The sequence below is a fragment of the Enhydra lutris genome, unplaced genomic scaffold (assembly GCF_002288905.1).
Source record: "Enhydra lutris kenyoni isolate GAN:26980312 unplaced genomic scaffold, ASM228890v2 scaffoldscaffold34, whole genome shotgun sequence".
In the NCBI taxonomy this organism is placed as follows: Eukaryota; Metazoa; Chordata; class Mammalia; order Carnivora; family Mustelidae; genus Enhydra; species Enhydra lutris.
Genome location: NW_019154118.1, coordinates 17,201,412 through 17,226,696, shown reverse-complemented (window position 1 = coordinate 17,226,696; position 25,285 = coordinate 17,201,412). Strand labels below are relative to the sequence as shown.

Here is a 25,285-nt window from a genome sequence, read left to right as displayed (position 1 = left end):
GTGGTGAAGAGTGATGGGAACTGACCGGGGTGACAGGTGAGCGCCCTGGCGGACTCGCGAGAAATGCGCGTTATGTCCCGCGCCCACTCCGCCTCGGTCGGCCGACCCGACCACGTTTTCTGTTTGTTCATCTATTTGCCCCTTCAACATGATGCAGCTCCAGAAGGACCACAGTGTCAAGATCGTGGGCTGTGGAGTGGCAATGTAGCTAAGCTTGAGTCCAGGCTCCAAAACTTCCTACCTGCAGGACCTTGCACAAGTTATTTAACAAACTGGGTAGTATTATGGTGACCTAACTCAGTGGCTGCGAGGAATGAGATTACTTGTACCGCGTGAAGTGTTCAAAACAGTGTCTGACACACGTATATATACCAGTTATTTGTATTAGTATGTATTTTGGTTAGGGGGTAGAAACTGCTCTAATAGGCTAAGTACCATTCAAGAGAGGAAATCAGGAATGCCAAACCCAATGTAATTACTATGAAAAAATACGGTTTCTAACCTGTGAACTTCCCCACGTTTGATAGAATTGGTAGCCCCTAGCTACCTCCTGCCTAGGACCTTTCCAGTGAAAAGGACCTGGCTCTGTTTTCAAAAAACCAGGAAGGTAGAGAGGTTGAATTCTAAATTCGCAAGTTTTAGAGAGGGGGTGGGAGGCGGAGGGCAGAGACACTACTTTTCTTTTTGTGAGCATGCAGTTGTACATGAATTACCTCATTTAACTCTTAAAGTTCTCAAGCGGTTTTATTATCATGTTTTACAGGTGAGAAAACCAAAGCTTGAAGAGGTTAAGGAAGCTGCCCAACATCACAAAGCCAAAACATGATCCCTGGAAGCAAAGGCCAGCAAAGTGAGGTGCAAGAGGTAAATCCAAAGTTTGTCAAATAAAATATCAGATCGAATATGTCCTTTATCTCAACGTGTTAAATTTTTGCCACTGTTTGAAAGCATTTTTGTCAAGAAGGCTGTTATACTTTATAAATGTTCAGAATTTAGGCTCTGTGCTCAAAAACTATATATATATATATATATAAAAACAGGTATGGACATCACAGCCCTGACCCATGAACTTTTAACCCCCGGGTTATCCTGACTGGTCCATCTCAGGCCCAAGAAGGAAAGCAGACTGGGTGGTCTCTGAGAGCTTGTGGCTCAATGAACTGGTAACAGGGCTTCACTAGCTGGAGGGCCCCACAGGTCCCCCAGACACAACCCTGTGATGGCTTCTAGGCCACTTTGGTGACTCTCCAACAACTCCAAAGCCCTGCCTCTACTACCCTGCTATCAGCAGGCATGTGAAAACCTCATCTATCTGCTCCAGTGAACGTTACTAGAACTCTCTCAGCCCCATCAGCCTATGTCCTGCCCATCTGTCTGGAGTTCCACCACTCCCCTTTCGAATCAACACCCAGCCTTGGCCTGACAAGACCCAAACTCCAATCCCAACCCTGCCTGCCTCAGAGAGCAGCTGAACAAGATCAAATTAATTTATGCCCAGGGGCACTATCTGAGCTTTGCCCTCTGTTTGTCAGCTGCATCTAATAAAGCAAATGCAGGAACTATGGATTTGTCGTGAAAAGTTCACTTTAAATTCCATGAACACAGGGCTTTATTCTGTTCAGTTCTGTAGTGTACCTGGCACAAAGTGAGCACACAAGTATCTACTGAAGGAATGAATGAAATGCCAGCCCCAATCCCCAAACGGACTACACCGGGGAAAATTTATTCAGGAGGCTGAATTCTACCAGCATGGTATCAAATAAGGACAAGTGAATGCAGAGCCCAGTCCTGTTGGAAAGCCATCACTTTAATGAGAGCTTTTACCCCGTGCTGGACTCCCTCCCCTCAGAAGACTCTTTTCCTGTGTAAAGCCAGTATTTTATATTCCCCAGCCAACTCCCAAACTCCAGATGTAGCCGTCTTCCATCTTCAGAGTTCCAACCCTAGACAGAGCATTATGTGGAGGGAGGGTAAAGAGCTGGTAGGAAAAAAAGGGATAATGACGTGCCCCATGGTTCATTTCTGGGTTTCTTCCCAGGCCAATTCAGAACCTCCAAGATACAGTCAAGTAAAGCAACAGGCTTGCACTTCCATCACAAACTGTTCACAAAACTGCCCATATCTCTCAGACCAGGTGTCCTCCCCACATGCGGGCTATGGACACCCCCCAGCCTTTCCCTATAGCAATAAATAACCCTTCGGTCTGAGCAGCACGGGAGGCTGGCTCGGGAACTACCCGTCGCTACCGCTGTGGGGCCAGGCCTGTCTCATAGCCCTCTGTCTTCATGTCATTGAGCCCTAGCTCCTCGTTTTGGGCAAATGTGCGCTCATAATGCTCCACCTTCATTTGAGGATCATCTTCAGGTGCATACACATTCTGCAAGGCCAAGGACAGTCAGTCAGTGCCTGTGCCACCTAGCTACCTGCTCCCCCACTACTGCTACCAGGTGGCTTCCAACACCCACTTTCCGAAAACCTTAATGTTTTTTTATTCTAAAGGCCTCCAATTCCCCATAGTTAGGCTCAACTAGCCGCAGCAAGAGAGCCCAACAGAGTCCCCGGAAAGGGACCGTCCAGCCCTAGGCAGAATTAGGGAACAGTCTGCCTAAAATCTTTCTATCTGCACCTTCTTATGATAGTCTTAATCGTAGAGAAACCTCAAACAGTTCTGCCTCACCAATAATTACTGCTCAATAAATGTTCAAAGTTATTATAAATCACCAGAGTATCCCCCAGTCATCTGAGAGCCTCTCCAGTTTCCTGTTCCAGCTTCTGGGCAAGGCACCGTTTCCCCCCACTCCACAATTAGGTTTTCTAAATGACAACTCCACTGCTGGGGACAAGAGATGGACTAGAGGGAGGAAGAGTCTAGGAGTATCTTTTCCCCCTCTCGACACACAATTACAATCCCTCCCACCTCCCCCTCTACTTCCTTATTCTTCAAATTCTAAGGTTTCTTGATAAAGAGCAGTTCATTCAGAATCAAGTCTCCAGTTTCTGGAGAAATAATACATATTCCAAGAAAGTCGGAAAATGTATCTCCATGCCCTATCAGGGAGGGTATTCTGTACCTGAAAGTAGCTGTTTCCTGCTGGATCATTCATAATAAAGTGGGCCTTCATGTCACCCTGAAGGATCTAAAGGAGGGAGAATACAGCACATCAATTTTACATAGCTCCTGGTAGGAAGGGGCTGTGTCTGCCAGACAAGAACCAACCCAGTCTACATGGCAGAAAGCCCAAGTTTCAGAAACTGCTGACATGAGGTAACTCCTGATGAAGTGAAGTAGAGAAGACCTAAAATAAGGACTGTAGGAAGCCTACTGAAGCAGCACTCTGACATCCCCACCTCCTCTCCCATTCCACACAGGCCAACCACTGCCCTTCCCCGACCTCGGCAGAAATCTGCAGGAGTCCGTGGAGAAGCTGCCACCACCGCTGGCTAAGGCCTAGGGGACACCAGCCCCGCTGAAGGTGGAGGGAAAGGCAGCACGGACAGGCGGTTCAGTGAACGTGTTGTCATTGTGAACAGATAGACACAGCCGGCTCTCTGCCCACACTCAGCTCTCAGAACACTGACAGCCAAGTCCTTCTTCTCAGGCCAGGAAACAGAACACCCGCTGATGGGAATCTGGGCAGCCCAAGAAGAAAAACCTAACGTCTCTGGCACTGAGGTTACCTCCACAAAATGGCGCGGCTAAATCGCCCTACAGGGAGCTCAACGTGAATAGGATTCAGCTCCACTCCTGTGTTTCAGTCCTCTACTTTTAAAACGACAATCCATGACTATCAGACACGTGAGCAAAGCCCCCCAACTTCTCTGTGTCTGAAAGAAAGTTAAATGGAAAAATAAAAACAAACAAGCAAAAAAAAAAAAGGCAACTTAAAAGGGAAATGGAAACTATGCAAGGAAAATAAAACATCAAAAAAAGAAAAACCAACATTAACATTCTCAAAAGGAAAGAAAAAAATACCACATCCTTAAAACAACAGGATGCTGAGGCAAAGGAATGAGGGAGAGTATTCAAAGACTAAAAAAAAAAAAGCTCTGGGAAAACAAGTCAGTGGAAATGAAAAACCCAAGTGAAGCTACTAGAGATAAGGCTCTAACAACATAAGGGAGAAAACCGAGAAAGAGGACATGGGGAACACCCAACACACTGGTTAGACGTTCAGAAGGAGACAGGACAGGGTAGGGGTAGGCGGCCTCTTGCTCACTGGCACCCCAGGACCACAAGTACTGAAGGGCCAGAGTCATCTCACCTGGTCTAACTTCCGGCTAAACTCCTGCAGTTTCTCCATCTGGCCAGGATTGGAACTGTCACCCAGTGTGAAAGGGTTCTTGGTCACCTGCAATAAACAGCATCGGAACTGCTAGGACACTGGCTGTTTCTTGGGTTTGACCATAAAGCTGGTGTGGAACAGCAGGAGGGTGCCCAGCCAGGGAAGCTCAGTCTCCACACCAGCTTCCTGACCTAGGCAGGCACTGCGAAGAGCACAGACATTAATCTGCCAATATGACAACTGAAAATATAAATAAAAGCTATAAAAATGTCCTTCCCGGGGACCTCTAGTTCTCATTTGAAGAAATGCAAAGTAAAGTGTAATTTACAATGACAAAATGCCTGACAACTGGGAATCAATAAAGTGAAATGATTCAAGAAAATAAATATATGGGCTAAGTCAACACACAAATATATGCACTGGGGAGCCTCAGGTGCTGGAAGGACCCTCCTCCCCTCATTTTACAGTGAAATAAGTGACTTACCCAAAACCACAAAGTATCTACATTGTCCCAGAGGGAGGACTGGGAGTTTCCATTCAGAATTTTCCATAGATTTATCTTCACAATCCAAAATACTATTTAAGTCTCTCAAATCAGCTTTAAGGCAAAGAAACCCCTAGTTAACAACTGCAAAAACTAGGACGTGTGAGGCCTTCTAGCCCCTTCCCCACAGCCACGTTGCTGGAGCAACCGTGCGCTATACTCGGCGACTCACCAGCTCCTGGATGTCTCTCAGTATCCCCTCCAATGTGGTGAACTTGCCCCCCAGGACGGCCATTCCCAGTTCAAACTCCAGCTCCGGGATTTCCACACTACACGTCTCAGACTGGGAGATGAGAGAGCAAATTGGGCTTTAGATCAGGAGCCTCTTCGAGAAGGCTACGCAGAGTTTTCATGCCAACTTAATATCACCACTGACTGTTTGGGGGGAAAGCTGCCCCAGTCTTCTCAGACTCTCCAACTAAAGCTAGACTCATTCCTATCCACATTTACCGCAGAAATGGAACCGACCTAATAAAGGGACATTCTGAGTCATGGCTCCAAGCTGGCAGGTATCCTGTCATTAGAGGCCCGAGACAAGGGCCCTTACAGCCACTGGAAGCAAAAAGATGCCAAATCATCAGAGTATTTATGGGTGACCTTCAAAATGTGTCCTTCCTACCACGGATTAATTCTGCTGAGGGATCCTGAAACCCAGAGAAGGAAGGAGGTACCCCACAACCCCAGCATAGACTTTTACAAAGACAACTTCCTCTAGATAGAGACAGCCCCTGTGAGAAAGACAGACACTTTCCCAAGTAGGGTGTTACCTTGAGCACATCTCTGGTCAGATCTAAGGGATCTGTGATATGGAAGGTGATCTTGGTGCCCAAGGGCTCTACCGCTCCTCCAGATTTCACCTGCACAGACAACAGTAGTCAGGAACAGCAGCAGAGAGGATTCTAATCCTCACCCATGTCAGGGAGCCCTCAGAGGACTGGCTTACACCTCCAATCATGCCCCCTACCAGCTACCAAGGACAGAGCCTTCTAAACCAACAGTGGCAGCAGTCACCCAAACCAGAAACACCAAGAGCTGGCCAAGAGCCTGTCAAATTGCCAACAAACTCTGCATCTGCCTCTTTTAAAAAACTGACTCTTGAGGCTGAAAGGGACTTTCAAATACTCCCAAAATGTGGATGCACCTTGTAATATTTTGGGTTCAGAATTTAAAGAGCTTATGCTTGGATACACTCGGGGAAAGGTAATTTACAACCCTCCATTCTATTTTCAGAGAGATCCAGAAAGTTTTTTACTAGAGTCGGAATCTGCATTCCCCCTACTTCCAGTCCTCTGAGAGGTGAGTCAGAGTCTCTCCAAAAAGGGGGGGGGGAACCTACCTCTTCCATATTCTCAATCTTTAATGTCTTAAATGAGTTATGGTATCTCTAATTTTATTTCACTAATTCCCAGTTCCTTTAAGGGCTCCTCACCCTACACTACATCCAAGAGAAAAACCCAGCTTCCTTCCACCTCATCCCAAAGCAGCTTTAGGAAGGATCAAAGTTAAACAGGGTTTACCCTCACCTTAATCATCTTCCCAAACAATGGAGCCTACCCACCTCGTTGGTCCGATGGCCGCAGTTCTCACAGTTGGTAGCCATGATGATAACCTCCTTAAAGTGGGGGATTTCTGGAAGATGGAGGTAAGGAATCTGCTTCCAGGAGAGCAAGACCACCTTCTAGAGAAGATCAAACCCAAACCCTAAAAACATAGTTGCCAGTCCTAGGGATATAGGAAAGAAATCATAAGCAGCAGCCTAACTCAATCCTCCAGAAGAGGGCAAGGTTGCAATCCATGGCAACACAGGATTCTAGAAACCAGAGCCTAATTCTCTCTTTGAACCCAAAAGCCAAGGTACACTGTTTCATCAAAGGCAACACCTTCCTCATCGCTGCGCCTTCCCTGAAGAAAGTACTCCCCAGCCTGCATATAATCTTCGTGCCCAAGTCAGATGAAGAGCAACCCAGATGCTTGACAAAAGATACGAACTAGCTTCATGTTGGTCCGAGCCGGAGCATTGCATTCTGGACAGTTTGTGTTGAACTGCAGCACCTGGAACACAACATGGGGCCGTAGCGTGAGCCCTGCTCAGGCTCCAGACTTCAGTTGGCATGCTGGTGGCTGCCATGTTGGTCGTGAGGAAGGGAGACCGAGTGGCATCAGGGTCCACCCACAGCCCTGCTCCTTCCTCCACAGCAGCCAACGGACTCACTTCGTTTCTGAGATCCTCCTCTTCTGGCTTCTCTTCTGGTGGCGCCTCAGCCTAGCACAGCAGAAATACAAATCACACATTGGCACAAATACCTCGGCCTCCCCACCAGCCTGCCTTGGAGTGAGACAGAAGACTCTGGTTTGCTTATGTCAGCTGCAACCTCGTGGGTTTAACAGAGAGAGCAGGAAGCAAAGCCCCAATCCAGGGAAGAACAGAACTTAAGATCACAGCCACTGCCAACTTTTACTGTAAAGTTTATCCTAAGTCTTGACAGGAGCCAGAAAAGATGCATAAACGTCCAGAGATAGGATACACAGGGCAGCAAAGACAAAGTAAGATTCCACTGATTCCAAGCGATCCAGAAAGCAAGATAATGCCAGAGCATTCTTCTGGCTTCTTCAGGCTACTTACCTGGAGCCCCAGCATTTCTTCCTGCTGTGGAGTCCGACTATAGTGTGTGACCACGAGGGCATGATCTTTCTGGGGAGCATGGGGGTTTTCCACAAAGCTGTTCCCTGAGGGATCATCAATGATCTGACAGATGGGGGCAGAAAGAGTAATTACAACAAGAAATCACGTATGATTCTCTGCCTACCACCAGACCTCTTGGGCACCAGTGGAAAAAACCCAGACAGTCTTAAGGGTCTCTCCTCCCCTAAATCTAGCACCTAGAGTTCTTCCATACTCACCAGAGTGAAAGGAGAGGCCACTTGCTTTAGCTCTTTCAGTTTGACAATGAACTCATCAATTCTTTTAGCTACAGCTTCTTCATTTGCCTGATAGGGAAAGATAGTAAAGAGAAGTCATGGGGCTCCCTAGCCCTCATGACAGACTTTATGCCCCTACTCCCTGCCACATCCATGTCACTTCCATCAGGAAGTCACCACCTGCCTCAGTGTAAGTAGGAACAGAGAGACTCAGACTTCACAGTAAGATACAGCAAGGAAGTCTGAAGTTTATGGGTTGTGCCAAATGAGCTTCATTTTTCTCACCATCCAACCATTTGGGCCAGGCTCTAGTGCCGGATTAGAGATACAACAGTAAACACACCAGAGTCCTCTCATGGGACTCCCCAGCCAGTTAGGAAGACAGATGACTACATATGCGATTATGTTACTCCTGTCATAGTAAATATATGGTACAATGGAAGACTCAGGAAGTACAGATAAATCCCAGGGGATTAGGAAAGGCTCTTCAGAGGTAATGTCACACTGCCTGTCTAAGAGAAGGTCTGAACATACACCGGGGAAAGAGAAGTGGAAAGGATGGGAGAGAAAACATGGGCAACATCCCGGCAGCGACAGCATCCCTGCTGTGTCCTCCAAACGTTCTCCAACATTGTCCGAGACGGTTCAGCTACACAGGAAGCTGAACACTCTATTCAAACATAGACTGGTCATTATGCCTTGAGCTGCTGCCATCAGAAAACCCCAGCTCACCCTTCGGGCAGGCTGATCCTGCTCCAGGCCAGAGATTGCACGGCTGATCAGTCCTTCGACAGTGGTCAGAGCTAGTGAATAAGAACAAAAGACACGTGAGTCTTGACTATGCCACCAAGTGCCCGTATGACTGAGCAATTCACTTGGAACTCCCTGGGCTTTGATTTCAACTATAAAGTGAGGAGGCCTAGAACAAGGTTCCATTCATCTCTAATAACAGTGATGCTAAGACTCTCTAATGAACACATGACAGCCTTACTAACACAATCTACTTTCTCAAGCTGTTTTATCTAAGCTTCCGTTTATGTTGAACCAAGGAAGGTCTCAGTGATAACATGGCCAAACACCAGCCACCAGACCTGGCACCCGGGTTTTTGCAAAAAAGCAGGACTGCAGCGGGGCATGAACAACCCAAACAGCCTGACCTTATACCTACCTCCCTTCTGACTGAAGGCAGGAATTTCAAAATCCAGCTCCGGGATCCTTGTGGTGGCAGAGTCCGTTTTCACCACTTCTCTGTTCATGTCCTGGGCAGAGAGAAAAACTTTCAGTCCAGAGAGGTCAGCAGTACAGACCGCAGCCCAGCAGTTTCTTCCTGTCTCCAGTCCCGGGTCCAGACTACTCCTGCGGAACAGTAGGCCGTGAAGCCAGCTGCCCAAATGGTTTGAGTACTACGGAGAACAAGTACCATTCATCCGGTTCCCTCCCACAAAATGTAATTACAAAGCATTTTCACAAGCTTTTATTTCACCTGAGCATCTAACAGCACCAACCCCACTTTAGGAAGGAGGAAACTGAGGCTTGGGCACACCGCAGGATTTACTCAAGGTCGCAGGATAGCTCTGACTTCAGTCCCCAAGCCTTCTACAGGACACCAGACTGTTCTGGGGTCCTCTCACCTCCTGGGCCCTGACGGTCAAAGTGTAGCGCACTCCCTGATCCTGGATCCTGCCAGCCGACTGGATCTCGGTGTTGTTCCAGCCACAGTGCTCGCAGGAAAAGGAGCTCACGATTATTTCTCTGAAGAAAGGGATCTTGGTGAGCAGGAGGCGCGTCGTGCCCTGGGAAGGCAGAAAAGCAGCTAGGAAGAACCAGTGAAGCCCCAGTTCCCCGTCTACCGACTCCGGGGCGTGCCTCGCCTCCGGGTCCCCAGCTGGGCCCACCTGGCCGGGCCGCCAACCCCGCCAACCCCACCAACCCCTCCCCGCTTCAGCCCAACCTCCCGCCGCCCCGCGCCGAGTCCCCGCCTTACATTGCGGTAACAGTTCATACACAGCGACTCGATCTCGGTGGGCTGCTGCTCCTCGTCCTCAGCGCTGATAGGCCGGAACAAGTGCTCGGGGGCTGGAGCCCGGGCCGGGGCGGGCGAGGGAGCGGCAGTAGCCGCCGGTGGCCCGGGCTCCACAGCCCCGCTGACCGCCATGGCCAACACGCGCAGAGCAGGCCTCCACTTCCGGCTTCCGCTCCCCTCGGGCCCCACCCCTTCCTCCGACGCTTCCGTGAGCTGCCGCCCCGCCCTTTCTTAAAGAGGTCGCAGACTCTGGACCCTGGGGACTGTGATGGACAAAGTTTCTGCATTGCTGGGATTCTGTGATCCACACTTACAAAGCGAGCCTGATTCACGCTTTGCCTCGACCCCAGTTCAGGCGTTACTTCCCCCAGGACGTCCTCTCAGACCCAGGGCACTGTTTCGCTCCTTCGCAATAGCTCCATTCTCCAGGGTTCTAACCATTGGTCCATAAATCTGACTACAGGAGACGATGGCAAGGGGCTTGGCTTGTCCCTCGGTATCCCTGAGGAGGTGGGCTCCGCACCTGGCTCAGGCTCCCATCCTCTGTTGGGCCAGACGTTGCTTCAGGCTTTTGATTCCCCTCCCTCAGTCCCTCAAGCATTCTTTCCTTTTCTGTTCTCACTCATTTCTGCCCTCCTAAACACGTGTCCAAATTCCAGCTTCAAATACGCAGTCCTCATTTTTACTCCCACCCCAACATCCCCAGCACATCAAATCCCAGCTGACTCACCCCTCAGTTTCCTAACAACAAGAAAAACACCTCTTTTTGTGGTTAAACTTTCCTTTCCGGTATCTCCTTTCCTTGGGCACCTCTCACCCAGTTCTGGTGCTAAATCCAGGGTGTCAGGGAAGAGGTCCAGCCTGCGGGCACAATCAGGCCAGATTCATATGGGGTGCTGAGAACCCTGTGCAGGGCAGGCTGTGAGCAGAGGAAAGGGTGCTGGACAGGACCTTCCAAAGGCGCTGGACAGGGTGCATTTATCCTTTCCTCTTCCACTCCACTTCACCCATCCCCGATTTCACAGTTCCAGGGGGATCTATGAGGACCTTTGTTGTCCCCAAGTGAGTTTGTACATGGAGAATTGGGGAGTTTAAGATTTGGAGTTCTCAAGAAGAGGGTCAGTCATGAGAGGGCCATTCAAAATATGGAACCACAGGAACAAAGGAGACAGGCCACCTCAAGAGCCTGCACTTCATACACACTGTCCTATGGGAAGGTGGGTGAGCAATGCAGGTGCAGAGGAAGGGTTTCTAAGCCAGGCCCACACTCAGGCATGGCGGACAGCTGTCATCTAAGGCAGAGTCTGACCAGAGTCAGGACCCTCTGGCAGACCTGGTCTGGGAGAGAGTCCCTGAGACAGAGCGTTGAGGGTTGGAATGAGTGGTGGGTGTGCTTTGGGGAATAGTGTTGAGGTCACCGCTTTCAGACATGGCTCAAATAAGAGTCACACCAGGCAAGTAAGCTTCCACCATATGCCTCTATTTCATGAATCAGAAGTCTAGGCTTCAGCCTGGAAATCAGAAGTGAGGGGCCCCAGATGGAGAGGACACACAGTATGCTTCCCCGAGGCTTTAAGAAGCCCCCACAGTATGGAGGGCTTGGTCAGCTGTTTAGATGTAGAGTTATGGAAGGAAAATTCAGGCTCTGCTCCCTCCCATCGCAACCCCCACCATTTGTACCCACCGGCATCAGAGCCAGCAGAGATAACATGTGCACATCTTCACACCCTCTCATCATATTTTCCTCCTTTCTCCTTTCTCTTCCTCCAAAAGAAGCTGTCATGGCAGCCCTGGGGAGAAAAGAGCTCCTCTCCCCTAGACCAGCGGCAGCAGTGGCCACCAGGGGGCCAGAAGGGATCAGAGTCAAGCCCCAGGAAGAAGAGGCCCAGGCTTCCAGCACCATGGCAACAGGCTTGCATTGCTCATAATTACCTGCGCACAGAGTGCCTCTCTCCCTCCCACTCCCACCATCCTGGAATGGAGTAACTCATGAGGATTCCCAAATGAACACGGGAAGCTGGGTTTGCAAAGCCTGGTGAGTGTAATGCATCTGGATGGGGGAATCGCAGGAGGCTGGATTGCCAGGGACAACAGTCCCCTTGGGTGACCTCGCCTATCCTGTGCAGGGCCCTCCACCCTCTGCCCAACAGGCCACGGTCAAGGACTGAGCCACGCTAGGGGCTCAGATCCTGGGCTTAGACAAGGAGCCGGGAAATGAGTCTGGATCAGTAGACCCTCAAGGCTCTTCTAGATGACTAAGACCACGGTCATGAAGGCTATAGTTGATGTCTTCCCACAGGTCTTCCAGACGGGCCTGCAGCTTGCTCCGGGCCTCGCTGCTCTCAGCTTGAAGAAACTCTGGGGCGAAGGCACTGTGACCTGGTGGGGGCGGTGCCAGCTGCAGCTGGACCTCCTCGGTCTCCTGGTCAATGGCACGGGTGAAGTCGGCGATCTGCAGGAAGGTGTTGTGGCGGAAAGCCTGGAGTCGCTGGCGCACCTCCTGGGACAGCATCTGAGGGTCGGGGTTGGCCCCTTCCTCCGCACCGTCACCGCTAGCTCGGGCAAAAGCGCTGAGCTCTTCCCGCAGCTGGTCTAAGTTCTGCTGGATGCGCGCGTGCAGAGCCTCCGCCTTGACCGTGAGCTTGCGCGAGAGCGTCTGCACGCAGCGGCTGAGGCGCGCGGGGCTGGCGACGGCGTGCGGAGCCACGCTGCGATGCAGCTCCTGGACGTGGCGCCCGATGCCGGTCACCAGGCGCTGGGCATAGGGGTGGAAGATCTCCTTGACGCGGCCGGTGTGATGCACCACGCGGTTCTGCAACTCCTGCAGCAGGCCCCGCGCCTCCTCCATGCCGCCCAGCAGCTGAGCCTTGGTGCCCTCTCCGACCACGCGCAACTGCTCCTGCAGCTCCTGGACGCGCAGCGCCACCTGCTCCATCAGCTCCACGGTGTAGGGCTTCAGCTGCTGCCGCAAGCCCTCCAGATTCCAGCCCACTTGCTGGTGCGCCTCGGCCATGTAGGGCTCCAGGCGCGCCCTCACCTCCGCCAGCTCCTCCTGCAGCTGCTGCCGCATGCCCACAGGGTCGTGCGGGAGCCCGGGAGGCTCCCTCGCCTGCCCGCTGAGAGGCCCCAGCTTGTCCAGAAACTTGTCCAAATTGCTGAGGTCTTGCTCAAGGCTGTCTTTCAGGCTCCTGAGGAGGGGGACAGACATCCAGACTGTCATATTGCTAGCCCCACCTTTGCCCCAGAGAGATCCCTCACTGATCACCTGGGGAGACCAAGGATGCAGTGCAGTGGCCCCAGAGGCTGGGCTCCAGTCCTAGCTGCGGGCCAACCACACGACTCCTTACACAGAAGTATAAACTTATGACACGTGCAAATCCAGACCAATGCTGCCCAAGGAAACACAGATGCATCTGGACACTCACACCCTCCTTTCATTCTGGGGGCTGCGGTGGTGGGGGGGGTCCCTCCCCATCTCCCAGGTCCCACATCTCAGTGTGCAGGGGGCAGCGGCTATGGTGAGATCAGGGCAGAGGTGGGGGTGATGCTGAGGGCAGAGGGGGCTGCACTGCCCAGGAAGGCTAGGAGGAGGCAGAAGTAGCGCAACTCCATTCCTCTGTGCCAATGAGGACTAAGGAGGTTGAGGAATCAGAGGCAGCACACCATCCCACTGCTAAGCTGTCTCCTTCCCGCACCCACACCCCTTGTCCTAGCCACTCACGTGGGTTCCCATGCCAGCTTCTGCTGCTGGACCCGTGTGGTCTTGCCTTTGTCCCTGCTGCTCTGGCTGAGGTAGTCCCAAAAGCCTTTCTGTGTCTGGACAGGTGCAAACACTGGAGAGGGATGGGGTGGTTAGAGGCTGGGATCCACCCCCCCCCCCCAGGGATGGACAGGGCCCCTCAGTCCAGCCTCCACCCACATCTCCATGTCGAAGTCAGGGTTGGAGACTCACCTGAGAGCAGAGCCAGAGCCCAGGTCAGAACCGCAACCATGCTTGCTGTTGTCTACTCAGAAAGAAGGTGAAACAAGGCTGGTTAGGGTTACGGTGAAGAAACAAAGGAAGGACATCTCCTGGCTTTGCCCCAGAGGGCCCTGCTCCAGGGCCAACTTGCCCCAAATCTGTCAATCTTTCCCTGAGATGTGGGGAGTACAGAGCTGCTGGGGCTAACGAGGACTGATCTAAGTGAGGCTGGGAGGGAAAGGGTGTCTCGGGGAGAGAGAGGGGTCTTTTTCACCAGGATCATACAACATGGAGTGTGGAGCTCAAACTGCTTCGTAGCATTTCCCCAACCACCATCCCAAGACCCCAGGAGCAGCTCCTTCGGTCACTTATGCTGTCACTGCCTTGCTCACCTGTCTCCCTGCCTCCCACTCCACAGCTGGGAGTGGGATCCCAAGGGGGAAGAAACAACTTTGCCCCAGTGCTCCAAGAGGATGTCCTTTGTTCTCAGTTGCCACCCCCAGCTCCCTGCCGAGACCCCCGGCAATCCCCTCCCTGCAGACTCTGACCTGCGTCCCTCCACCCAGCACCGCTCACCTGCTCGGTTCTGGGCACAGAGAGCAGACATTCGGCTTTATACTCCAGGGGCCTGGGCCTCTGGCAACAATTGCCCTGAGTAAATACCACGTGGAGGTTCAAAGACGGCTGACCTCAGCTGCCTCCTAGGGCTCACCTCCCGCCCTTCCCTGGCACCCAGAGGGTTAATGAGTGCCCTGGTATCAGGGGGCTGCTCTAGCAGAAAGGTGTCACCTGGAAAGATTATCAAGGAGTGAGGCTGAACTCCTCACCCAGATCCACCCCCCCAAGCCCCATGACCTTCACCCTTCCCACTGACCCACTGGCCGGCCCACCAACAGAGGAAAGACTGTCCTCGGAGGGCCCTGCTCTTACTCAGCTGCCCAGAGTAGGGCATGGTGCCCCAGCCAGATGGGGCCAATGGCCAGAGGCCAGCCTGAACCCCAGCGGCTCTGGACAGCCTCACTACACGCCCTCCCGTGGCCTGGGAAGAGCCAGTATTTATAGAGTTAAGAGTGCTCCCATCTTTCACTTTATGAAATAATCCTGGGATGCAGGGAAGTCAGATGTGAGAGGGTGAAGGACATGAGAGGCATCAGAGCCAGGGACTCTGGGCCCAAAGAATTGGAGCAAGAGGAGGCTTCTTCCCACAGGAAAGGCTGAACTGCATCCCAGGGCCTCTGAGGAGGAAAGCCCAAGAGCCCAGACCTTTGATGACACGCCTACTCCATATATTTAAACACACTTTCAGGAACTCCTGAATGTTGCTTCTGAATGTATCTTGAATGGGTCCCCCGTCTTCCATTTCCACTACCAGTCACATCACAGCAGCGCCTGCCTCTCACCTTGATCTTGTGCATAGCCTCAGGCAGGTGTCTCTGCCAAAGTCCTGCCTACTCCGGGCATCCTCTGCCTGGCTCTGCCATGGCTTGTCCCAGCCCACTTCGGTCTCATCTCCTCCCACACCACACCTTTGGCATTCCCTGAGCATGCCCTCTCTTTCAAGACCCTGAGCCTCCCTCCATGCTTCTCCCTCCGTCCAAAATAGCTTATCCCTTGGGGAACTTACATTCTCTCTCTCTCTCTTCTTTTTTGCAGGTTTGGTTTGAATTAGTTAGGATTAGTTAGAATCGCCATACAATCCAGCGATTTCACTTCCAGGTCGATACCCAAAGGAACTGAAAGCAGAAATTGGAACATATAGCTGTACCCCTGTGTTCATAGCAGCACTCTTCACAAGAGTCAAAAGGGGGAAAACAGTGGCGCCTGGGTGGCTCAGTGGGTTAAAGCCTCTGCCTTCAGCTCAGGTCATGATCCCAGGGTCCTGGGATCAAGCCCCACATTGGGCTCTCTGTTCAGTGGGGAGCCTGCTTCCCCTTCTCTCTCTGCCTGCCTCTCTGCCTACTTGTGATCTCTGTCTGTCAAATAAATAAATAAAACCTTAAAAAAAGGGGGGGGGGGGGGACAGCCTCAAGTGTCCATTGACAGATGAGTAGATAAACAAAATGTGGGCTGTGTACACAATGGAATATTATTTAGCCTTAAAAGGGAAGGAAATTCTGACTCATAACATGGATGGGTCTTGATGACATTTTGCTACGTGAAGTAAGCCAGACAGTATAAAGAACAAATCTTGCAGGAGTCCACTCAAACGAAGTACTCAAAATGGGCAAAGGCAAAGGCGGAAAGTAGATTAGAGGTTACCAGGGACTGGGAGAGGCAGGAGGAAGAGATACATTGTTTAATGACCTGGGGAGGGGAGGGTGGGGGGGGGGGGGGGGGGGGGGGGAGGTGGGGGGTGGGGGGGGAGGTGGGGGGTGGGGGGCTGGGGGAGCGGGGTGGGAGCGGTGGGTGGCCTGAGCACACAGGCAGTTGGGTTTCCCCGTGTCATGGTCATGAAATGAAGCCCCGTGTTGGGCTCAGCTAGGAGTCCGCTTGAGATTCAATCTCCCTCTGCCCCTCTTGCTTGTGTTCTCTCTCTCTCTCTCTAAAATAAATAAAAATAGGGGCGCCTGGGTGGCTCAGTGGGTTAAAGCCTCTGTTTTCGGCTTGGGTCATGATCCCAGGGTGCTGGGATCGAGTTCTGCATTGGGCTCTCTACTCAGCAGGGAGCCTGCTTCCTCTCTCTGCCTGCCCCTCTGCCTATTTGTGGTCTCTCTGTGTCAAATAAATAAATAAAATCTTTAAAAATAAGTAAATAAAATAAAATAAATAAACCTTTTCAAAAAATGGTACAGAGCTTCTGTTTGTGAACATGCAAAAGTTCTGGAGGTGGTCAGCAGTGCTAGTTGCACAACAGTGTGAAGGGCCAGATATGAAGTATTTTGAGCCAGATTATTTCCACAGGAACCTGCTTGCCTTTCCTTTTTCTTCATCTTTCTTTGTTGTCTAATATCTGATATTCTCAGCTGAGTTTTTAGAAGAGAGTTCCCCATTTAGATTTTTTTTTTAATCCAGGAATTGCCAACATAATCTGGATATAGAATAAAAATAATTCTAAAATGTATTTGTAAAGATTAAAAGGTATGTTCTTTAATGTTCAGTAGGAGCAGTTCTGCCATAAACACCTGAAATACACAAATATATAGATTTCAAATAAAATCTCAACATGCACCAAATGAGATGATTTCTTAGGCAGTCTTTGTCTTGTGACCTGTTCTTTAAGCGAATATTAGTGACTCCTCATTCTAAATACAGAATTCTCTCAACTAATGATACAGTTCCATCCCAATACACCCAATACATCCCAAATTGGAAATATCGAGCTTTGCTGGCTCAGTTAGTGGGGTGGGCAACTCTTGATCTCAGCATTGAGTTCAAGACCTTCCTTTGAGGGTAGAGATTACTTAAAAATAAAATCTCAAAGAAAAAGAGAAGAAAATATATTTACTATTCCTAACCTAACAATACTGAATGACTGAATAGTGTGCTGAAAGTGATAAAACAGAAGGTCGCATGGGTGCAGAACGGGTGCAGTGTATCCGAGGTTGACCCTCATGATGGCGGGGAAGACTGGGAGTCACTGCTCACTGCCCCTGCCCAGCATCGAGAGAGGGGATCGTACTGTGAATCTCTAGCCTGAGAGAAGATCCAAATTCAGAATTTGAAGTTTGGTTTTTACTGATTGCAAGATCTCTTTTGCACCATCCTAGAGTTGAGAATTGGTAAGTTGAAACTTTTAAGTTGGAGACCATCTGTGATAAGTCGGGGACCATCTGTGGTAAGTCAGACTTGTTGCAGATTGTCCTCCTTCTGTCTTAGCTGCCAATAACTCAGGTGTAAACGAAGGCGGAGCAGTCTTTCTCAATGCAGCAGCATCCCAGGGTCTGTCCCAGAACATACCAGAAACATAGACAGAAACATAGACAGAATAATAGACAGAATAACCGCTCATTATGGACCCATTGTACATTGTTTATACGTCTCTCACCAGGCCTAAAGGGAAGTCCACTTGAACAACAGTGACAACAGATACACCTCAAGTGCACTAAAAAGTGGGGGCTGGGTATTTAACATGGTACTGAAATAGCCAATCGTGTTTAGTAATGACCCGCGTAATCATTATTTTGTCTTGAAAGATAGTCTAGTTCCATTTTTGGTCAAGAAGAAAAGTAATTAAATAGGCCACCTTGAAGTAGGAAATATAGTCATTAAAATGAAAAAAAAATAACCATTTGTCTACAGTTGGAGAAAGAATTAGTAAACTAGATGGGCAGTCTGAGAAAATCACCCAGAAAGAATGATAAAGAGAAAGAAGATATGAAATGGAAGTTAAGAGACATGGAGTGCGGAATGGGAAGGCCCAACATACGCCTACTTGGATTTCTACAAAGAGAAATGTACAAAGAGAGACTTTGGAGGAGGCAATATTCCCAAGAAGACAGCTGAGAAATTTCAAAGGTGGGACCTAAATTCTCAGTTGCAGGAACCATCCCTGAGTCATGTGTAGGATAAACGAAAACAAAATCCAAATCAAGACACATTATCATGAATGTGAAGAACATCAAAGACAGAGTATCTTAAAATCAACCCAAGAGAAAGGACTGGTTATCTACAAATCAAAATGATTAAATGGACAGCTGATTTAGCAGCAACATATCTTCAAAAAAACCTGGAAGTAACTTAATGGCCAGCCAAGAAATATACTCAGGTAAACTCGTGTTCAAGTGTAACAAGTGAATTTCAAAGGAGAACCTAGAGCAATTATCATTCACAGATCCTCCCTGAAAAACAAACAAAACTAAGAGAGTCATGGGGTACAAATAGACACAGGAAGGAGGAAGGAAATTATTAACATTTAGGGAAATTGAAAGTGCATTCATCATTTTATATGAATTTATATAAACGTGAATATATTTAAACATACATATACTTAAACCATATAAAATTAGTTCTTTGCCACTAAAAATTGGTCAAAGCTCGCAAGCTCATATAGTTCAACTTAACATAAAATACCTTTAAATGTAGCTCAGTCTCATTTGCTGCTGTGTTTCCAGTACCTGGAAAACCGCTTGTCATGTGGTAGGGGGCCTCAATAAATATTTATCGATGAAGGGGCTATTTTGGAGGAAGTGTTATAAACAAGGGGGACCTAAACTGTTAGACCCAAGTAGCATGGAAAATGGGAAAGCGAAGATCAAAGTTAAAGCATTCTGCAGTCTTTGCATTATTCAGTAAGAAGATGGGGATATTGATTACCTTTTAGACTTTGTGAGGTCAAGCAGGAATATTAAAATGTTAAGGATAACCCATTAAAAGAATACAAAGACTGTATAACTTTCAAACTAGTGTATGGGAATGAGACTAAAGAACAGATTGACTTTTAGTAAAGGATGGTGGATTGAGGGCTGCATTAGGCTGTGCTCTTTTCTGAAATCCCAATAAAGCAGCATTAAAGGGCACTTAAAAAAAATGTATAAACACACAAAGAGAATAGGAGACAAGATAGTTTGGAAGTTGGAAAGCTTCCAAATGGTCAAATGATAATAACTACACACACCTGAAAAGATGAATTTTGCAGCAGCGATGGGGAAAGCCAAGAAACTCCCTGATCTGATTGAATGCCCTGGAAGCTCAGACTTTAGCAGCCATAGATTATTCTAGAAGCACGGGTGACAGTGGGGCTCAAGATGGGGCAACGGGTTGCAAGTCTGTTTGAGAAGCAGACGTCCTCCCCAACGCCACCCAGCTGGGTTCCAGCCTTCCCCCAAAGCAGCAGGAGACCAGAAGTTTATTCCCTGCAGAGGTTAAGGTGGAGAAAACACGGTATTATCAGGGCCAGGATTCCCCTATGCAAAAAAACAAAGGATTTAAGTAAAATTTTATATATTAAATTATGGGATGCATCCCTCCTCCACACCATCGTTTCCTTTGGCCAAAATGCTGGCCGATTACACTTTACCCTCCAGAAGGGACACTGGAACATTCTCCTGCGAAATTTGGCTACCCCAAGTAAACAGGCCCAAAAAAACACTTTTGGGGGCTTCTTTGCGGTTGAGACGTCCATCCTAAAGTGAGTCACAGACTCAAGGCTTCATATCAGCTTCAGTTGTTTTTTTTTTTTCTAATTTACCACGAAAATTTTCACACATACAGAAAAGTTGAAAGTACAGTGATCATCGTTATCCTCACCACCCAGGTTCAGTAATTGTGCATTAATAATACAGTAATTAATACTTTGCCATGTTTGCTTCTCTCTCTGTGCGTGTATTTCATATGTATGCTTGATTTTTGCTCCCTAGTCTGCTTCCCTCCATTTCTCAGATTTATGGAACTGGTCAAGAATTCGGGGTAAATCACTGAAACATATAGGAAACTAAATAAACAGCAACAAAAGACAATTATTAACTACAAGCAGAAAAAAATGCTGGGAAAATTATAATAGTAAACCACATATGAATAGCACGTACATAATCATGCTATGAATACAGGCTATGATGTCATAGTTTAAATAAGACCTACGATATAATAAACTGGAAAGTGTGTGTGTAAGGTGTGTCTATGTGGAAAAAAAACCCATTTTTGTTTTTATTTATTTATTCATTTTTATGTGTTTATTTATTTTTACATCTAACTGCCAGGTGCCAGTTGGCCTCCTATATCATGTCTGGGGAAATGGGTTTTATTTTATTTTGTTTTTTTAAATCTAAATTGAAAACCCCATTTTTATTGGCCATACCTACAAACAAAGCCTAAAGATAAGATAAGCCTAAAACCGGAAAATCAGAGAATAATAACAGAATTCTCTAAAAGCCAAAAGGTGTTTATGCAGAAGGGGAAATGGCGATGAGTTTAAGGGATGTTCGCTTTTTTGTCCTAACTTGTAGTATTGTTTGATTCTCTAAACTATGAAGTTTGATGAAATAAAAACTAAATTTAAAATCACATATAATTTTTTTAAGATTTTATTTATTTATTTGACAGACAGAGATCACAAGTAGGCAGAGAGGCAGGCAGAGAGAGAGGAGGGGAAGCAGGCTCCCTGCTGAACAGAGAGCCCGATGCGGGGCTCGATCCCAACACCCTGAAATCATGACCTGAGCCAAAGGCAGAGGCTTTAACTCACTAAGCCACCCAAGCACCCACATTATTTAAAAAATAATCATTTTTTAAAGGAACATAATAAAACCAATAGAAGGGCAAACAAAAAGAACAAAAAAGAAGCAAAAAAATGCAATGATAATGAGAAGATACAAAATAATTTGATAGAAATCAGTAATCCTAATAGATTAAACCAGCCCACAGAGCACCAAATCTGGAGTGAGACAGTGTGGGTTACAATGCTGATGTGCATTAGCTCTGTGGTCTTGGGCAAGTTACTTAACTTTTCTCTGCCTCAGTTTCCTTACTAGTAAACTGGATATAATTATAGTACCTCCCTCAAAGGTTCTGTGGGAAATGAACATTTTAATATATTAAAACATGAAATAGGCTAAGAGCACTGTTTGGCACATAGTAAGTGTGGCATAAGGGCTTACTATAGTCATTAGTGACAATTCGCTTTAATAAAAATTAGATTTTACAAAAATTCCCGTCTTTCATGACTTAAAGGGGCATACTGAAAATATAACACCAGAGAAAAGCTAAAAAGTATAACAGGAGAGAGAGACTTTAAAAACCCATACCAGGGTTGCCTGGGTGGCTCAGTGTGTTAAGCCTCTGCCTTCGGCTCAGGTCATGATCTCAGGGTCCTGGGATCGAGCCCCGCATCGGGAATCTCTGCTCGGTGGGGAGCCTGCTTCCCTTCCTCTCTCTCTGCCTGCCTCTCTGCCTACTTGTGATTTCTCTCTCTGTCAAATAAATAAATAAAATCTTTTAAAAATACCCATACCAGACAAAATTTAACAAAAAGGAAGCAGGTATAACAATATAATATCAGAGCACATAAGCTTTGGAGCAAAAAGGATCAACAGAAAGAAAAAATTTACCAGGTAAAGAAACAACAGGGAAAAATGTTTACCAGATAGGTAAAACCTAACATCATCACCTCAAAACAGATAAAGTGAAAAGCCGCTCACTCTCAAAGAGAACTTGTCACATTTGCTGAGAAATTTTAGTAACATTTTCTCAAAATAGATAGAATCACAAAAAAATAAAAGATGTGAACAATAGGCCACAAACTTGATAGAAAAGCCCTGTACCTCAGGAAATACAGAATTCTCACCATAGTTTAGTACATACTAAGCCTCAAGGGAAATCCAAGTATTATTTGTAAGAGCAAAATAATAACAATAAAATAAACTGAAAAAAAAAAAAAAAACCCAGAAAACAGAAGTGCCCATCAATAGAGGGATGAATAAATTCTGGTATATTCACAGAATGGAGAACTGTATTTGCTGGTAACGATAACGCATTATAGGGAGAGATGGCTATATCCCCAGAGCATAACGTAAAGTGAAAGAAAGCAAATTGCAAGACGATACAAATAATTTTATACTGTTTACGTGAATTTTTATAGCATGTGAAACGGCACTGCTCATGAATTTGGCTCCATAAATATATATATAAAAGAATACAAACTTGGGTGGAAAGGAGACTTACCACCTTCAGGCTCCTGATGGCCTTGGGGAGGGAAAGCAAATAGACGGGGACGGGGGTGCCAAGGACTTGCGCTGTGTCTACCACATTTTGTTTCTTGGAGGACACATTCTAAGACAGGGGCACCTGCGTGGCTCAGTTGGTTAAGCGTCTGCCTTTGGCTCAGGTCGTGATCCTGGGGTCCTGGGATCGGGTCCCGCATGGCCCTCTCTGCTCGGCTGGGAGTCTTCTTCTCCCTCTGCCTAGTTCTCCCCCTGCTTGTGTGCTCTCTCTCTCGATCTCTCTCTCTCGATCTCTCTCTCTGGCAAATAAATAAATAAAACTACTTTAAAAAAAAAAAATAGCTGGGCTGTGGAGCCCTGAGCAGAAGTGAAGAAGGGAAGGGAACTGAGCGGATGTAGGGTCGCTGCTTTGGGGAATGAGAGAGAGGATTGAGCAGGAATTCCCAGAAGGCTGACTGGACCCTAGCCATGGAGCCACTGAAAGCTGGAGGCCTTGAATTCACGGCAGCATCAATCTGACCAGAATGTTCTCTAACGGGACTCCACAAGGTGAAGCGAGAAAAGCAGAAGCCTGCTTTCTTCTGAACGAGGTTTTGCCAGAGGAAAGAAAGAGACAAGGGGTCCCAGGGTCCCAGGGAATTGGGAGACACTTGAGGCCCTGGGCAGGATGGAGGGTTAAGTAGAGCCCAAGAGGGCGGCGAGGGAGGCAACACCCCAGGGCCCCTGGGAGCGTGCATGGCCCCGGGGATGTGTGAGAGAAACGGGCCAGAGGCAGAGCTGCTCCGGGTCCTCCAGCACACGCGTGTTTGGTCACATTTTTGACATGGATTTTGATGTCTCCAGGACACAGGTGAGCTCCCGGGAGAAGACACAGATAGTCCAGTAGGAGCCAGGTGCCCACGGCTCAGGGAAGGAGGCACTCAGCAACCGGCAGGTAAGGAGCAGAGCCCGGCAGAAGCAGCCGCCAAGACTGGGTGATCCGCACACAGCACCAGGCCTGAGGATGACCAGCCTCCACCGGGGAGGGCCCTGAGGGGAACCAGGTGGGCTGAGCAAGGACCAGGTTGCTGCAAAGGCCGGGGAGTGGAGAGTATGCCCTGGGTGAGGCTGGAGACATGGAGGGTTTGGTCCAGAGGGTGATGGAGGGAAGTAGCAGCAGGCACGGCACGAGTAAAGGCACAGAGGCGGGAAGCTGTGCAGTCGTAGCTGGGGTCGGGGGCGTGGGGTGGGGGTGGAAAACAGGGAAGAGTCCGGCCGGCGCTCAGCAGCAGAACAACCTGGGAAGGTAGCCTGGGCACACCTGCAAGTCTCCCTGCCTTCAGAGTCAGGCCCAACAGAGGCCTGACAGATCTGAAAAACTTGATCACAATGACCCCTCTATTGGGCACCTGCCACATGCCCGGTGTTTACCCTTATCACCTGTACTGCTCCGAGGCTGCTACTGTTATCCTCATTTTACTTACAGAGACACTGAGACTCAGAAAGATTCAGTAACTTGCTCAGGGCCTTGCCCTGTGCGAAACCCAGGTGTGTCTGACTCTGGAGTCCGTGCTCCACACACCACCTGATGCTCGGGGTGAGAGAATCCTGCTCCGGGGACTGGAACCACAACAGAGCCCTGCAGTCCTTACTAGGAGATGCCAGGAACCCACTGTGCTCAGAAGAAAGCCAGGTCCTGCCCCCTCACCCCAAGGGGGTTTATGATTTGGGAGAAAGAGGGCTGTCAAAACGCAGAGAAGCCAGGATCCATGTGTAAGCCGATATGGACACAGGGACAGTAGCTCAGGGTCAGCCAGGGGAGGGACAAGCCAAGTCTAGTTACCGTGGAGAGCGGAGTTCACCTCTCCTTCCTCGTCCCATCCCACACTTAACATGCCCCCCCACACCGTGCCCACAGAGCTGGAACCAACACTAGCTACGGCCAGAACAGCAGGTCTCTAGGTCTTTAGCCTTGTCACGATGGCCTGTTTATCCTCTGCTGTCCATGACTCATCACGACGGAGAGATGTCCCGCAGCGAGATGTTTGTGTCTGGATCATTTGCTAATGGTGGGGCCAGTGACGTAGACTGTAAGACCACAAAATGTCCTAGGCACACTCTGAGTCAACACAGTCATGGCGTGCCAACAGAGATAAGAGTTCTGATTGTTTATCTGTTTGGGTTTTGTTTACCGATATCCTTTTTCATCCCCGAAGATCTGAGGCTACTGGCAGTGGAAATTTAGACGATGGTGATGATGATGATAGAAGGGGGAGACCCTTAGAACCGGTGAAAATAAAATTAATAGCAGAAAATCTGAGAACCTGACAAAGCACAAGACCTAAAAGACATGAGCACAGAGGCCATCAGGAAGACAAGGTGGTAACCGTTGACTTCCACATTGGTTTTGGGTTTTGTGGAAACAGATGAAGAGGGAAATTCAGTAAGTTACCTAATTGTCATCATCCGAAGAAGGAAGCACACCAGACTCGGAAGGAAGGTAAAGCTTTTCCAAACACTGAGCCGCTAATCGAATATCTCCATGGGACTTTATATACAGGGACCTTGGAACTGTCTCAGAAAGTCTCTGACCCATGGCAATTTTGCCTCAGATCAAGGGGAGGCAGCCCAAAGACCTAAGCTCCTGGTGGCCCGACCAGATCTATGGCTGGGATCAAGAGTGCCTGACATGTGTAAATAGGAAGTCCTGTCTATTAAAATATTAACTTACATCAGTAGCTTTTTATTTTGTTAATATTTTTTAAAAAGTATAATGTAGAGAAAGTATAAAATACAGAGAAGCAAAAATATACATAATCACCCACAATTCTACCATCAGCTCTTGTATATTCTTCCATATTTTTTAAAAAGAGAGTACAGGGAGGGGGGGCACCTTGGTGGCTCAGTCGTTAAGCGGCTGCCTTCGGCTCAGGTCATGATCCTGAGGTCCTGGGACTGAGCCCTGCATGGGGCTGCCTGCTC

General features: G+C 48.5%; 2 protein-coding genes across 3 annotated transcripts; both read right to left on the bottom strand.

The window, feature by feature from the left end:
* Positions 1-1,786: 1,786 nt before the first annotated feature.
* Positions 1,787-9,904, bottom strand: LOC111153916 (ZPR1 zinc finger). 2 transcript variants are annotated; one of them, XM_022513226.1, is made up of 14 exons: positions 9,731-9,904; positions 9,378-9,539; positions 8,915-9,005; positions 8,479-8,549; positions 7,729-7,815; positions 7,451-7,573; positions 7,040-7,090; positions 6,813-6,879; positions 6,386-6,456; positions 5,595-5,684; positions 5,000-5,110; positions 4,263-4,349; positions 3,072-3,137; positions 1,787-2,377 (listed from the first exon to the last, which is right to left on the bottom strand). In XM_022513226.1, the coding sequence occupies exons 1-14, from the start codon at positions 9,899-9,901 to the stop codon at positions 2,243-2,245; spliced, it is 1,383 nt and encodes a 460-aa protein (XP_022368934.1). In that variant the 5' UTR covers positions 9,902-9,904; the 3' UTR covers positions 1,787-2,242. The 2 variants fall into 2 exon arrangements, with proteins under 2 accessions (XP_022368934.1, XP_022368936.1); XM_022513228.1 differs by lacking the exon at positions 9,378-9,539.
* A 1,335-nt stretch (positions 9,905-11,239) lies between these two features.
* Positions 11,240-14,190, bottom strand: LOC111153909 (apolipoprotein A5). Its single transcript, XM_022513218.1, has 4 exons — positions 14,123-14,190; positions 13,722-13,773; positions 13,491-13,602; positions 11,240-12,957 (listed from the first exon to the last, which is right to left on the bottom strand). The coding sequence occupies exons 2-4, from the start codon at positions 13,759-13,761 to the stop codon at positions 12,006-12,008; spliced, it is 1,104 nt and encodes a 367-aa protein (XP_022368926.1). The 5' UTR covers positions 13,762-13,773; positions 14,123-14,190; the 3' UTR covers positions 11,240-12,005.
* Between the last annotated feature and the right edge of the window lie 11,095 nt (positions 14,191-25,285).